General features: G+C 35.2%; 1 protein-coding gene across 1 annotated transcript in view; it reads right to left on the reverse strand.

The window, feature by feature from the left end:
• The window catches only part of Ogg1 (8-oxoguanine DNA glycosylase), a 71,473-nt gene extending 62,066 nt beyond the window's left edge, over positions 1-9,407 (reverse strand). Inside the window, exons 1-2 of the mRNA XM_090396636.1 lie at positions 9,400-9,407; positions 169-303 (exon numbers count right to left, since the gene is read on the reverse strand). Coding sequence (XP_090252762.1) covers positions 169-251 — 83 coding nt within the window. The 5' untranslated portion in view covers positions 252-303; positions 9,400-9,407. The remainder of the gene's footprint in view (positions 1-168; positions 304-9,399) is intronic.
• Positions 9,408-17,581: the final 8,174 nt, after the last annotated feature.

Here is a 17,581-nt window from a genome sequence, read left to right on the forward strand (position 1 = left end):
GAAATTATTTATTTTTCATATTAAATAAATGTTATGAATGAATTCAACAATACTTCACTATTCAATGTAATGCTGCTTAATATTTATCAGAATAATTTAAATCTAATAAAAATAAAAATTTTAAATAAAATAACATAAACTTTAAAGAAAAAGTTCAAAAGTATGTACCTAAAAGACTGTCCACATGCCAAAGTGATATCAATGTTCAATTCTTTAAAACTGGTTGGTAATACTCTCCACAGTGAGTCCATTTCAAATTTGATGGAAACTATCTGGCAAGACTTAATCCATATCACTTTTCTCCTAGCGAAGAAAAAACTAATATTGCACACAAACTTTCATATTTCAGATCTTGTAAAAAATTACAACTAAAAATAAAAATACTTATGTTTAATTTGTAGAAATGGAGGACTCTTGTAGAGGTAACATAAATTTAACTAGAATCTACTTTTTCTTGTGAAAGTGTGGAAATCATTTGGTCCTCAGTGATGCTTAATTCTTTCTAAATACATTTAATAGTATTTGTGACAAAATTTTATATCAGTACATAAACCTTTCTTCATATTTTAATAGAATGGTTGAGTTTGTTCCACTCGTGTGATATCAATAATTGTTTGTGTGGAACAATATTGTTAGACTGAGTAATATGAAATATTGACAATAGCAAAAAAGCTAAAGATTATTTTTTGTGATGTATGCTAATGATGACTGCTCTATATATTATCAAATAATATATTATCAATCAACCAATCTTGTTAATTAGTTTGAAATATGAATTATGAATCAGCAGCACCAATTATCAGTGCCCCAACACACTGCAGAGTTCTAATTCCTGTTATTCACATTGAATAATTTTCGTAAATAATACAGTAAATTCGCATTTGGGTTTTCTAGGAGTGGAAGGCAACTGACTGTTAATTAGGCAATACAGTATTACTGTTGTTTTGCGTACAAAATTTGGTGAATTAAATGACAATTATGTAATTAATGTCTTTAACCACAGCACTCAGTTTACATTTAACCAACTAGTTAAATTTTCTAGTCTAAATTATATATATGTATTAAAAAAAAAATATATATATATATATATATATATATATATATATATATATATATATATATTATATATTGATACAATACAGACTTAATAAACAGAAACTGTAGTCCATGCATTCAGCAGTGAGACACTGGATTTGAATAAAGGCACACTTGTGGGGGGGGGGGAGAATAAAGTGATTATTGATTTATCAGCTTTTTTCCTTTTGTGCCAGATGGCTATGGTGAGCTCTTTTTTTTCCTTTTTTTGCCTGATTCTTGTGATTGCCTTTTGTTGACACCCATAAATTATGATTTATAAAAACTAATTAAGATTTGGTCTCCTGGAAACAGTCTCACCCAAGTTTGGAACACATAATTACAATGAAAGTCATGCTGCTTCACACGCACACATCAACATGACATTGTTAAATTGTGAATGAAGATATTTATAATTAATAATATTTCATTCATAATTAACATGACCTACCATATCATAAGCAGGATTTATTTAAATTTATTTTGTTAGTCTCTTGCTTATAAAATGTTATTCATGTAATTCCTTTTGAGTTTTGTTAGTTAATTTTATTTATGTAATTTTAGGGTATATCATAGACATGAAAAGGCTCTGTATTAAGGTGTCATTTATTTTATTTGCTTTATTCCTTTAATAATAATATAAGAAACTGTGATGTATGTAATTTTAATATATCCAGAAGATTCCTTGTGATATCATTTGATTGGTTGTTGTAAGAAATCATGCAAATTTCTCCTAGTGCGTTTTGGAGCATGAACTACTATATACCAAGGGAAAAGCAAGTTCGATGTGGGCTAATCCGGAGAGAATCAGTTACTGGCGGGAAAAAGGAACGAGTGGACACAAAAACGAAAGTAAAAAAAGGAAACGAGTGGGGGAGTATAGAGAATGGTAGCTAGAGACTGAAGGGGGATTTTGACATGCCAAAAATGGAATAGAAAGGACCAGGAATCGCTTGGCATTTTAACTTACCTTTTTCGGAGTTGGATTTCTACCAAAACTTCCTAACGCCTAGCAGTGGAAAAGTGCAGGACATGGGATAATACGTATAAGAAAAGGAAGAAATGGGTAGATAATTTAAACCAAGTGCAAAAAGGTTATATTTTCCCGAGTCTATAAATCAATCGCGGAAATAGAAGATTCTTTTAAGTTTGTGTTACTACAAAGTAAAAGTCAGCAAGGACTTTAAAGGTGTTGTTCAATCTCCTTATGATGTGATGAAGCTATATCCTGGTAGGATTACCTTACTATACTTAGTGTGAAGTAACGAAAATTAATTCCACCGAAAGTAATTTATTCCTAGTTGCTGTATTCAGAGAGTCAAGATTGAATGTGTGATGTGCTAAGACTTTTCCCTCTTCAAGTGACAAATGCTATATTATTGAATTAAGTGTACATTGACTGAACGAGAATATTCAGAAGCCTATTTGTTGTAATTTAGGAATCTCGAACTTACAAGAACTAATTTTGATTGACTGAGCTTAGAGAATTACAAATGAATGTCTGATGGTTCATGAGTTGTATTCTTTCTGAATATCTTGAACTGATTTGATATTTAAAATGTTTTGAGATGTAACCTTGGTCAGAGTGAAGTTGTGATAAAAGTTCTTTGCAACAAGAAGAATAAGATATCTGTTAAATATAGTTTTTAATTATAAATTTTAACGTTAGCTGAGTAGTGTACTACTATCTTAATGAGAGTTTTATATTCGTTTAATTGTAATGTCCCTGTTGGAACACTGTGTTATGATGTAATTATATGTGACACTGCATTGAATGTTTTTTTTTTCTAAGATCAATCTAGAGTTTGCCTGATTTTCTTTCATTGAACCACCAGATTAAATATTTCGAACCAAAAGCGGGAGCTTTGCTTAATAGTGAGAACCTCAGCCTAAAATCAGCTTTATAATAACCTGGTACAGTTGAAGGTTGATTTATCAAAGTTGCTCATGCAATTCAGAACATGGAGTGGCGCAGTATACTATAAATTTTCCTCATGTTCGGATGATATATCAGCCTACAACTAATTAAATACTAACGAGCGAGAGTTATAAGATGATAAGACACGATTGAGAAGAAAGTATGATCAAACAACATCACTCGATATAGGATGAATTGGTGTGATATGCTACATGAGATGAGAACATTTAACACACGTCTTCAACTTGGAAGAAAATATCTAAAAGAATAAGGATAGAAGTCAGTATTAAGGGAAGAGAATAATATAAAGATGGTGTTTTTTTTTTTTAATATTATTAGCAAACATCCATAGAGTCAAAAGTCTCATCACGGGACGTCTCATTCCACCAGCAACATATGTCATACTGCACCGTACATTTATTCATACTCTTAGCATTCAAAACATGTTAGCAATGCATCTGCCACTCTTCATATACAGGGTGTTCGGGATAAATTTGACAGTTTCGTAAGGAAAAAGAAAATCTTCTTTGTATCTATTAAATTTAATGAATTGACAAAAAAACATTACAGGCAGAGTTAATTACAATACTATCAACAAGATTTACTCAAAATAACCACCATTAGCATCGATCACAGCTTCAATTCTGCTTCGGAACCTCGAACAAGCTGATGCTACAGTCTCCCTGGGGAGGGCCGCAAAAACTGTTTTAATTTTATCCATTAACTGGGCTTTTGTATTACTGGAAGTGCGATTGGTGTCTTTTTCAACTGCGCCCCATACAAAATAATCCATGGGGTTAAGGTCTGGGGAGTTTGGAGGCCAAACATTTGGACTGGTGAAGTCGTAGAAATTTTCAGACAACCATTTTTGACTTTTCCCAGAGGTGTGGCAAGGGGCCGAATCCTGCTGCCATACATACGGCCTACCATTGGCTACCCTTGTTATCCAGGGCTTGACTACAGTTAGCAACTCCACGAACAAAGCCCGAATTCCAATGCCAGGGTTCTTCAACACCTGTTCCTGCAGATTTGCGAGGAATTCTGCTGTACGAACGCAATCAGATCGTCTGCTAGGGATCTTTCTTCTTGCTACATCCTCGTAGTCACCATTGCAAGTCTCTAGTTCATGCCTGATTGTTTTTACTGTATTCAGGGAGCATTGGGCAGCAGTCGTAATATCCTTATTTTGATGGCGGGCACGAATCATCATGATACAAGTTATTCCCTTCCATGATTCAGGTGGGTTCCAGCTATCCATCCTTTCTGACATCTTGTATATGAATGAAGAAGGGTCCAAACTTTTAAATGAAGAGAAGTGTGTGTTAATACATGTAACTTACGGAAAAATATAATTAATTATAAATATGTCAAATTTATCCCGAACACCCTGTATATATATATATATATATATATATATATATATGACCTCACTCCCTTCTTCACCACACTTTTACACAACTTGCAGGCATGGCTTCTCTTCCTTTGCCCTCCACCCTATGTACAATAATAATTATAATTATTATTTTACAGCATCTCCATGAAGTTCAGAGACGCATCATAGGAGACCCAAATTAACCATTATACACACATATCATACCTCTCCTTGAATCCATTCATCATCAGGGAACTGACAACTAATTCTGGTAATCTACTCCACTCACTCACCATTTTCCACACAAAAAATCTGGTCTGCACATACCTACTAACCACACTCTTATGCAACTTCCAATGATGGCCTCTAGTTCTGACTATTTCTCATATATAGAAAAATTTCATTCGCATCAATTTTATAAAATCCTTTAATATCTTAAAAGTTTCTATCATGTCCTGTCTTTTCCACCTATCAACTAAACTTTGTAACCAATATGACCCACAAACCTTCAACCTATCCTCTTGGGAGTATTCTGCAGACCTGTCACTATCTTGGTCACTCATCTCTGAATCCTCTCTACCACTTATTGGTCCCCCCAAGACCCCCAGGTGCCCAAATCTGTATGCACAGTAGTTAAGATGTGGCTGAATGATAGCCTTATAAACAGGGGAAAATAACTTCCTTATCTTTAATTGTTAGCATGTTTTTCAACATCCAAGTAATCCTTTGAACTATTTTACCAATTTTTGCAATATGCTCCCTAAACTTCAACTCTTTGTCCACCATTATCCCCAAGTGCAATCCAATACCATCATAGATATCAGAAAGTTGTATATGGGAGTGCAGTATCCTGAAAAGGAGGATCACCAGTGGTATATTGCAGGGGTCAGTTTTGGGACCATTGTTGTTCAATTTGCATGTTAATGATATTGGGACGGGTTTAACTTGTGATATGCAGCTGTTTGCAGATGATTCAAAAGTGGGGAGAACAATGCAGAGTCAAGCAGATGTTATGGCCTTACAAGATGACTTGAATAGATTGCATGAATGGGCAAGTGGAACTATCAGTTCAATGTTGCAAAGTGTAAAAAGTGAAAGATTTTGAGATTTGGTAAGCAACAATGAGATGCAATCTTTTGAATATCTGGCAACAAGCAGCTACAATAACTGCCTAATGAAATAAAGTCAGTAACCTCAGGATAATACGTTTTTAGAAAAGATTCAGAGATTACCTAATCGCACTAAATAATGTTGAATTTTTATTTTAAACGTATATAAGATATCACTATAACTGTTATATCCAAATATAATTCCAATAGATTATAGCTATATAGATTATAAGTATATACTATACAACGGTAGGCAGACCATTGTATAGTATAGTACATACAAAAGTATATACTACATTATTACAAATTACTTTTTACTATATTCTGTTATCACTTGTATTGCTGTAATGTGTGTTGCATCACTATTGTATTATCTTATCATTTGCACTACTTTTGCAGTCTTAATAATGATAATAATAATATTCTATTATTATTATTATCATTATTCAGTAATTTACAGAAGTGAATTTACTCTACAATTTGCATTTCCTCAACTTTCCTTCCTTCCCTTATCTGTCCCTTAGGATAGGTAGAGTTCCCTAATGAGTGGTTTACGACGAATTAATGCAGCTGGCTTGTCACTGTTGCATCCCCCTAAAGACTAGTATTCACGACTGTAGATCCACATGTGTCCACAGGACCGGTTTACCTGTTCTGAGGGACCAAAAATCTGAGTTTCCAGGTGAAAAAACCCTGTACCTATGTATGAGACTGGCTAACTCACCTTTAGTCAAAAGAGACCAGATAATATTCTGGAGTTCAGATATGGAACTCCAGAATATTATATAATACTCCAGAACTAACTCACCTTTAGTCACTCTTCTCTAGACCTTCTTCATAGTCTCACATCACAATGGAAACCAATAATGCAAGGTTAAATTTGTTATAAGGGGATCCTGCACAAATTATCAGGCATTCCAACACACTGAATACCATACTTGTTAATAAAAACAATCATTTTATTTGTATAACTTAACCATGCTACCGGCTAGGATGTATATACATGTCCAAGTTACCATGGATGCAAAGTGCATATTAAAATTGTAATACCACTGACATTACATTGAAATATACGATGGATACGAAGAGTATGAGGATGTGTATTTAAACACTTATCATATAAGTGTTGACTTTTGTTTTTATTTACAGATATATATGTATATATTTTTATGTGAATCCAACTCCTGAAAAGTTATAAACCTATCATGCATTAGGTCTTTGGACAGAATAAGGGTTACATGAAAAGTTTCTTCATTAGGTTATAAGAAATAATATTCTTGTTTAATCCTTTATCTAAGTGTAACCAAATGAGTTTTCATGTGAAGTGTCTTCACGATGAGGATATTTGCATATAAAGGCTGATGCCTTCACATAAGATGCCTTAACATTCCATAATGCAAAGCTTACTTCCTTTCACACATTTATAATGCATGTTGTAGATTAAGAGAGAACAATTTTGACCTTTATGAAAGTATCATTAGGGGAGGAGCCAGATCCATGAAAGTACCAAGGCTGAATTAATGCAAGTGTCATATATTTCACATATTTCTTTCTTTCTTAATCCTCCCCTCTTCTACCTATTACAATGTTGAGGTATGTATTCTTGTAACTGCAACTGTACTCAAGGATAAGGTGGTTAAGCCCTATGTCTCTAGATGAGTGTGTTCATGAGACTGGTTCGACTGTTCTGGGGGACAAAAAAACCCCGAGTTTCCGGGTGAAAAAAAAAAAAAAATCCCCTACCTCCATATGAGACTGGTTAACTCATCTTTTGTTGAAAGAGACCAGATAAAAGTTCCTCACATCACTGACGGGAATCGAACCCAGGTCTTTCCGACCCAAGGACTTTGTCTATGACTGAGCTACAGAAGTTCTTATTTTACATATACGAGTAGTAAAAATTTTGTATACTGGAAGTATATTAATTTTGCATTAATTCAACCTTGCTATCTTTCTCGGTCTTCCCTCACTGATGAAACCTTAATAAAGGTCCAAACTGGTCTGGATAGTGACCCTCCCTTAATGCATAGTATTATGTATATCATTATGTATATCCCAAAGAAAGTATGCTTTACATTATGGAATGCTAAAGCAACTGATGTGAAGTTATCAGCCTCTATATACAGGTAGCCTAGTTGTGCAAATACTTCACATGAAAACTTTGCTTGATTACACTTGGTAAAGGATTAAACAAAAACATAATTTCTCAGTAAGTATAGAGTCATATAATCTAGAGACCAAACATGGAGCTCGTTCAAGCCTCCACTAGGTGAACTGATCTCGTGAGGGAGTGATAAAATTCATCTTTCACCTAAAGAATCTGCAAAGCATCCATGCCTGCAGTGAAATCTGAATCCTTATTTATTTGGTTGAAGAACAGAAGTGCTATCCACTCAACCAACCAGGCTAGCAAATATATATATATATATATTATTATTATTATTATGTGACACCTCCAGGGAGTCCAAAGACTCATCGAGGGAGAGTGTGCCAACAGCATCGAACGATTGGTCCCTTCCAACTACTAACCACGCTCGAACTAGCTTAACTTTTTGCAAGCCATTAGTAGCAGAGGCTCCACCAATCGACCAACTTTGCTTATGTTAAAAAAAAAAACATTTAATTTTCTTGACCAAAAAGCTCTGGAATGACTTTTAATGGGATTATATTGATCAAGTGCATATAATAAACAACTATGTTATACCAACTAGTTTCACCAACTAAGGCTGAAGATGACAACAGCCTTAGTTGGTGAAATTAGTTGGTATAACACAGTTGTTTATTATATGCACTTAATCAATATAATTCCATTAAAAGTCATTCCACAACTTTGCTTATTATTATTACATCAACTCTCCTAGAGTCAGACTCATCGAGGAAGAAAGAGGTTCACACCATTAACAATTACATAAGACGTTATATATAAGATGTATATATAACATCACTTTTTTTTTAATAATTAAAATCAGGCTACAAGCTAAGCTTGAGGGGAGGGAATCCTAGCTGATATATCCCACCCAAATGACATAAACCTTCAATGGCCCAGTCACTACTGGATGTACAGAGTACTCTATGTTTAAAAGATTTTTTAAAAAAATATTTACTTTTAAAAATCTGAATGTTTACCCTTCTTCTGAGAGTAACATGAAACCATGATTGGGATGATCTAATGAAAACTTGATTAAGAAGGGGGGGGGATGTATTGAAAAACATGAAAATGAGACAATATATCATTACTGAAACCAATGTAAAAAAAAAAGATATAGCGTCTTGTCATAGAATCGCTCAAGTGGGAGAGGGGCGAAGACCACTTCAAATTTGCCGCTGTTTATCCGGTTATGTATTATACTTTTGATGCATTATCACAAAAACAAGAAAACTGATTTCCTACGTAATCTCTACTAGCTCAACGACATACTTCATGCCTATTAATTTTAATGTACAGTATATCAATTGACAATGATAACATTTAACTACCTGCATTTTATTTAAATAACTTAGGAGAACGACTATTGTCAAGCCTCTTTTCTTGCGTAAAAGAGCAACCTGACTGTTAGCCATACGTTTTAATCAAAAAATTGAAACATGACCTCTATTTATAATTACGCAAATACAGCATTGAGCATAATTCTATAAACTTTTAAGATATTTTTCAAACATTAAATTCAAATTTTTCAAAGCTAAAATTAAAACCTATTTATCTCAATAAGAGTGACTACCACGCGTTTTCAACGTTCACCACAAGAACTCTATTATCTAGGTCTATATTTGTGCTAGCGCAAGTTCAAAAAAATAATAAAAAAATCAGCTAACGCCAGCTGAACACAAATAATCTCACTACCCCCATAGAGCGAGCATAAAGCTCAATAACACCCATCTATAAAGTTTATTTTACAGACAAAGGGGAATATGAAAAGCATCTTTACTTCACCCATCCAGCTAGTAACCTTGCGCGTAGTTGGAAGTGTTGTTCATATGACTGATTATAAATGATAATGATGAGTCGAGATGGCAAGCAAAAACCAATGGTGTGTTATCACAGCAGTGTCATTAGAAATGGTTTGTAAATATACGGAACTCATTCGAGGAACGAATGAAACTGTATAAATGTGATTCATTGCATTTACATGGGTTTGGTATGAATCAGCTGGAGAGACTATGATGAATGATGTGAAAAGGGGATCAGAAGTCAGGGATGATATCATAGAGTACGAGAATGGAAAGGATTCGACTGAAGTGTTTGTGAATGGAGAGTAGAATAGAGTAGTGAGAGAGATGAGAACGTATGTTGAGGATTACAAGATATACAGGGAGATGCATGAGAACGAACAGAGAGACTCTGCTCGTTCTCATGCATCTCCCTGTATAGATAAATAGAAATGTATAGGAAAATTAGTTGATGAGCAAGATAAGGAGAATTTTAATTATGGTGATATTGACTGGAATGAAGAGATGATACCTAGGAATAAGGTGAATGAATTTCTTGTGTTCTTGAAGGACAACTAGCTTAGGAAATATCTATCAGAGGGCACATGAGAGTTGAGAGTCTTTGATTTGATCATATCATCAGAGGATGTGATTATAAATGGCATGTTAAATTATTAAATTACAATATTAAAAAATCAACTAAACCTTTTTTTATTTCCATATGGGGGTAGGCGAGGCTGTTTTAGCACTAACTAACTTTTTTTGGAGACTGAGTGTACAGTTCATTCTCCACTGGTAGCCAATCAGAGATAGCTTGCCCTAGGCTGTCACTAATTTAAGTATACTGCAGTGGAAAGATGGCTGAACAAATGCTGCCATCTCATGGTCTCCCTAACACAATATTTTTAATGCCTGAAATATTGTGGGTTCTATGGTCGATTTTCTGAGTTTACATGACGAAAAATCCGAGTTTCTGGGAGAAAAAAAAACGCTTATTATTATTATTATTATTATTATTATTATTATTATTATTATTATTATATTAAATTAATAGAGCTCACAGTCACAAAAACATGAAACTACACAAAGAAACCTTTGACTGCCAAATAAGTCCAATTCGGGCCTTATCCAACGTCTAGTAATCGACTTGATATTGTCGTAAAATGAGATTCCATAAAAGTGCTATTTTCTGCAGTTAAGGTGGTGTTATATCTTGGGGGGGCTGAACTTTTCCATATGTTTCACAAACGGTCTTGGTATTACTCCTAGCAGTCTTATTACAATTGAAAATGCTGTTCCTTTCTTGATCCAAAGTCGTTGAATTTCAATCTCCAGATCCCTCTACTTGGTCAGTTTTTGCATGCACTTTTTCTTGTGTTCTCCTATCCTCCTTGTATTACCACATCAATAAACCGCACATCTTATTCGATTGCAGTGATGTCTGACATAATATGTTCAAGATATCTGTCTGTCGGAATTTTAAAGTCCCATAATATTTAGTATTTTCTACAAAACCTTTTTCAACTGTGTGTTCCTAAGGGATTTTGCAAGTTGGAAAACCATATATAGTGCACAAATCCCAGTATACAGCTTTTTGCTTCACGATTATGCCTTTGTATAGTAGTCTGTATGGGCAATCTTACTGCAATAACAAATTAGCTGGTCCACTGTCTCTTCTCAATCTCTGCACAGTTGGCATTTGCAAACGTTACAGATGTTTTCAATTCTTGCCTTTATTGCATTGGTTTGTAGTGCTTGTTCTTGAATAGAAGGTATCAGACCTTATGTCTCTTTGTTGATGCTGCCCTGCTGAAGCCATTGCCAAGTTAAGCTACTGTGATCATGGAATACTTTATTTTTCCAAACTTCTGATCGCTTTAGCATTTCTTTCTCCTCCTACAGCTTTTCTTAAACTACTACATTCACTACATTTTATTTGTTAGCTTCAAATAACATGTTTTCTATTCTTTCCTTGATGTAATCATTCAGGAGTCGCTTTTCATCTTCTGCTATTTGCCTCACTTGCAAAATATCGTCTTAACTTTACGTGACTGTGCACCCTACTTGAAAGGAAATCAGCTGACATCCCCATGGGCAAGGTGCATTGTGCCATGTAACGAGTCACGTGTGTGCAGGCAGTATAAATTAGAGTAATATGATGCTCCCAAGTCAATGCAACTGTGTCAGGATGAAATGGCTGTGACAACTGAGGTAGCTTAATTGATGAGTTGTGGTAGGATGCTATGTTGGGGCCTATCTGTTCAGAAAACTGTTTGAAAAATTGGACTATCCTAGGTCTACCAGTGATACCATACTGAGATGAAAGCACAGGGAGTAAACTGCTATTACTAACTTCAGTGGATGGCCCATTCTTCTGCCTCCATGCTGAATACAGAATTACAGGCATCGACTGAAACACGAATCTGCACAAAATAATTCTGAACCAAGGCTCACGACATGAATTTACATGGTAGGACAACAATATGCAAGCCATACATTACCCGAAACAATATGCAGCATCCTCTTCAGGTGCAAAGGTTATGTACAGTGAGGCATTGGAAACTGTGTTATGGAGCGGCGATCACGCTATATCCTTTACCCAGGAGACCGATGGGTGTGGTGTATGCCCAGTGAATGTTTCCTACCAGAATATGTAATCCCACGACATATGAAATTTGAGGTGGCAGCGTAATGAAATGGTCCTGTTCTTACTTGCTTGGCCTCTGTTTGGGGTGCCACGAACACTGAACTCCGAGATTTATATGAACATTCTGGACAATGCAGCATTTCCTACTATGTAGCACTTTAACAGAACTGATCATTGTCTCTTTCAGCAAGACAATGCACTGTGTCATCTAAAGCTGCTGCTGTAGCTGCGTGGTTTGTGGACATGAAAATCTTTTCATGTCCACAAACCACACAGTTACATCTGGCTGGTCTCTAGAGAGCCCTAATTTTGGGCTCTGTGGAGGCCAGTCAATGTTGACATCCCTTGACCTCATCGAACATCTGTGGGATGAAATGGAACATTGGGTGAATTTAAGGGACGTCCTCTCCACGATAGTGAAGGAGAGCATTACATGCCTGCAGGAAGAATGTTCAAAAATTCTCTTTGATCGCTATCGTAAGCTTGTGGAAAGTATACCCTGTAGGATTGCTGCAATCCTACATCTTACTAATGTGGGCGCCATAGCCGTTTGTTCCTCAGATTATGGTGTCAGTTGACTTCTTTCTAAGGTTTACAGAGATAGATGATTATATCTGTTGAAAAGTGTATAGCAGAAGTAGTAGAACTGCTAATCTACTGCTGTATAACAGTAGTAGAATTCATATATCTCATCTCATCTTCCTTATCCCTCTTTTACCTTGCGGGGTCGAGGGTTGGTTAACCCCTTAACATACAAAGACGTATGTGACACGTCTTTTGTTTATTGCACCAAAATTGATTTTGAATTTTGGTTTCACATATAAATACAACCGCTCAGCCGAGAAAAGTTGCCAACGGCGTGTATCGGCTATTTCGTTTGCATTTGCACAAATTCATCATTATTTTTCAAATAATGATGAATATCATTATTTGATCCAGCAAATCACCTTCGCCCAAAACATTGGCAGAAAAATGACCGCTTTCTAATTTTTAATTGGTATGTTAAGGGGTTAATCATCAGAGCTCAAACAGTTCAATAAGGTGGTCAGCCTTACACCCTAGTGTATCCTATGTCCATAATGTTGAGTCCTCAAGAATTCATATAATTAAAAAAATCAGGTAACGCCTTTTTATTCCAGTATAGCGAGCAAGCGAGGCCGTTTTAGCTCTATCTAACTTTTGGTGACTCAGTGGGCAGTTCAATCTCCACTGGTACACAATTAGAGATAGCTGGTCCGAGGCTATCACTAATTAAGCGACACGCAGTGAAGAGAAGCGGTTCAATAAGTGCCGCCATCTCGTGGTCCCTAACCCTAACACAATATATTTCATGTCTGAAAATAGTGTGGGTTTGACGGTCTATTTTCTTGAGTTTACGGGACGAAAACCCCGAGTTTCCGGGAGAAAAAACATGCTTTCCTGTGCTAGAGATCGATTAACTCGGGAACCGGTCAGAAAAAGGCTTAGAAGAAATGTTCTCTAGTCGCCGACTGGATTCGAATGCAAGTCTTCCTTCGTGCAGTCAAGTACTGTGGTGTGCAACACCAATTCCACTGAGCTATACAGGCTCAAGAAAACTGCCCAAAATTGCCTTTGCTCTAGATAATGAAGAAGGTGGCTGTTAATGACGTTGTATTTTGGCGAAAATTGACGTGAAGATATAGAATGATAGTTAAATATCTTATTTGAGGAAATGGACAGAATTTAGTCTTGCTTTTATACTGTCTGGTAGATGCCAGACAACCAGAACAATTTGTAGAAACGATATATGGAATAGATATTAACTGTGAAGATCAAGTTTTGAGCACAACTGTTGAGGAACAGTATCTGAACAGGGCAAGTAACGCATTGCAATTATGTTGGATCCATGTAATATCTAATAGCGTGTATGAGGAATCAGTTTACTGATACCCCGAATGGAGTATCTAGCACCCTAATTACTTACAGTATGCTAGGAAGCTCAGTGTCACTTGCAATGGAACGCAAGAAGGGTAGAGCAGAAAACTTCGAGGAATGGGCAGATTAAACATCTCAAAAGCTTGTCAGGGCCTCTAACAATCAAGGCTATGTTGTTTCAATGGGAATTATGAAAGTCCTCACAATTCTGAACCTATTTGATATTCATTCCAATGAAAAAAAAATATGTCAATACACTTCTGGTTTGCTAGAATCTCGTTTTTGGAAACTGGCCACACCATATTGAAAGATAGGAATACTCATCTTGTTGCACATCATCAGGCTATTAGTGACCCTTTGTAGATTTTCCTTTGAACATTTTTCATCTCGTTCAAAAGACAGTCCAAAATTGATGAATTTTTTGAATATTAATATAGCCCATTCTAATAACATATAATTATTGATATTGAGAAATTATGCTTATTCAGGTTTAAGTAAAAAATAAATAATTTTGACTCTTCTATGGAATTGTATTAATCTTCTATAATAGAGCATTATTTACATATTCAGCAATGAAATTTGGTTTGAAGTGCTGCTGTAAATAATTTGCAGCTCCAGGGAGTCCAAGGACTCATCAAGGGTAATTGATGATGCATTTGTAATAACTAATGCAGTACAAATGTATAATTTATATTTTACTATTACCGTTCATAGTGCAGCTTAAGTTATATAGCTTATTTGCTTGTTTGCTTATTTGGGAAAAAGGATTAAAACCAAGTTTATAAAAATTTCTTGGTAACTTTCTACATCAATATATATATATATATATATATTAGGGGGAGGGCTACACCCCCCAAATTACAGACTGGTAGGCCGGTTCTCCTCGAATTCTGATGACTCGAATTTTGAAGACTCGACACTCAGGGTAGCCCGTGAGTTTCAAAACGTTTCAAATTTCGGCTTATATTTTTATATATATAGAGTATTAAAATACTTTCTATATATATATATATATCAGTGGCGTCGCGTGATCATTTCGATTTCGGTTGGGTGTGCTGTCATGTTTTCCTGGATGGTGGGGGGGGGAAGCTTGAAGACATATAATTACATCAATAAATTTATTCGTTTAATTAAATAATTACATCAATAAGCATCTTTTAGAGCTTTTTATAATTATTTGTCGATGTAAACTATAAATACATTATTTTCATTTTGCATCGATTTTAATTATCTTTAATTCTTGGGGGGGGGAAGGTTTTCAGAATTAATAGTTTTTAGCACAATTTCATATATTAAAAAATTGACCGGCATATTTTATTAAAAGAGCCTGTGTAGCTCAGTGGATGTGGCGTTTGCACACCACCGCGCTAGGTCGCACGAAGGAAGTCTTGGTTTCGAGTCTAGTCGGTGACTAGAGGAAATTTTTCTAAGCCTTTTTTCGACCGGCTCCCGAGTTAGTCGATCTCTGGCACGGGCAAGCAAGTTTTTCCTCCCGGAAACTCGGGTTTTTCGTCCTGTAAACTCAAGAAAATCGACCGTAGAACCCACATTATTTCAGACATTAAATATATTGTGTTAGGGTTAGAGACCACGAGATGGCGGCACATTCGAGCCGTCTCTCTTCACTGCGTACCGCTTAATTAGTGATAGTCTTGGGCCATCTGTCTCTGATTGGGTACCAGTGGAGATTGAATTGCCCACTCAGTCTCCAAAAGTTAGATAGGGCTAAATGGCCTCGCCTACTCCCGTATATACGGGTATATAAAGGCGTTAGCTGATTTTTTTTTTGATTTTATTAAAAATCAGCAAATTAATTAACCCTAAATTAAATTATTTCAGTTTAAAAGCAAAAAAAAAATCATAAAACTAACAAGTAAAATAATATTAAATTACATACACTTACCTTTTAAAAATGTATTTTTTTTTAAAATTTGTTTCACTATAAATATTCACACTTCACTCTGTAACTTACTAGACAGAGAGAAAACTAACCGGTCACTATTCACAAATGAAAAAGATGAACCAAAAAGAGGAACACGTGTTTTATTGTAGTAATAAAACACTTGTTCTATGGCTACCCCGCAACAGGCCAACTCATAATAAAATTTTAAGACAGACAAAGCATTCTGAGGATCGAGTGTGTAAGATAACACATCTTAATCAATTTTACGATTATAATTTGTGGAATTTTTAAACGACCCCGGGGGAAGTTCCCCCCCCCCTGCGGACACCCATGACCATTGGATTGCAATTTATCGATGTATGAAAGTTTTGACAGGTCACAGCACATCAGCACTCATCTTAATTGGTCCAATGCAATTAATTGCAGGATAACTTTGAATATTTCTGCGTAGAGTGGGGGAACAATCTGTTTTATGATTAATTAGAAAACAACAATGCAGGAGAATGCTATATTTGGTTGGTATATTTGAAATACATAAAGATGGAAATATGTGAACCATCATATAGAGACATGTGAGAATAGGAAGGAATAAGTGTGAGTAGAAACACTTTCATTAATGGTAAAGAATAATTAATAATTATAATTTTTGATATGTGTGTCCTATAAGTTGCTGGGTAGAGCAAATAGTACGATTCTATAAATTCTAAACATGAATAAGTGAATTTATGATGGCATAATTAAAAAACTTATGAGAGAGAGAGTATTGCAGGAAAAAATATGGTTTGATGGAGCAACAAATCATCTAATAAAATTTGTTGCACATGTTATTTCAGAAAGCTATTTTAGATCTAAATGAGATACCAAAGATTATGGTGTGATAATATCAACAGAAAAATCAAAAACTATTATGGTGTGATAATATCAACAGAAAAATCAAAAACCAGACAAATCTTGTCCTTTAAAGGACAAGATTTGTCTAGTTTGTGTATATTTCGCTCCATTTTCCAAGAATTTTATTTTGTTTACTGAGACTCAGTATACATAACATCCGATCATTATCGGAATTTATCACACTTTTGGGAATCTTAAATTCATTAGGTTATTTTATTTCATTTTATTTTTTTAGTATCAGCGGTTCTTTTGTCTTATCAATCTCACATATGCTGATATTTTATTGTAGATCAACAACCTCTTATAATACACAGAATATTCATTTTTATTGAGGGATAGATATTTTTACTGTCTGTTGTTTCCGAAGACTAGAATGAAAATGTCTCTATACCATTAAAAAAACCTTGCAACCTCACAGATGCTATACTGCACAAGCAAAAGAAAAAACAATTAGCATTTTTCTCCTAACATCCACTTTCAGATTTTCAGTTCCAGCAAACATGTCTAACAGCTTAAATTTAAAGCCAAACGGCTATTTTTCTGGCATCCTTAATAATAATTAAGGGGATGCAAATCCCTTGTTGTTCAACTGCCAGTAAGCAAAACCTTAAGATCGAGAACTACGAATCTATGAGTTTCATATATACCGAAAAACTATCGGCGAATCCAAGTGTAAATGACCACTTGGTAGTACAACTCCAAGGCAACTCGAAGCAAAGGTGGAGCAAGCTCCCTCGCTATCCTTGATATTTTCTCATAATGTAAAACACAGCCTCTAGGGGATGTAATACTGTAATTACATAATGAGGAGAGGTCACTGCTCAGACCGGTTTCAACCTTTTTT

The sequence above is a fragment of the Typopeltis vanoorti genome, chromosome 8 (assembly GCF_054136105.1).
Source record: "Typopeltis vanoorti isolate ZY-2024b chromosome 8, IOZ_Tvanoo_1.0, whole genome shotgun sequence".
Classification (NCBI taxonomy): Eukaryota; Metazoa; Arthropoda; class Arachnida; order Uropygi; family Thelyphonidae; genus Typopeltis; species Typopeltis vanoorti.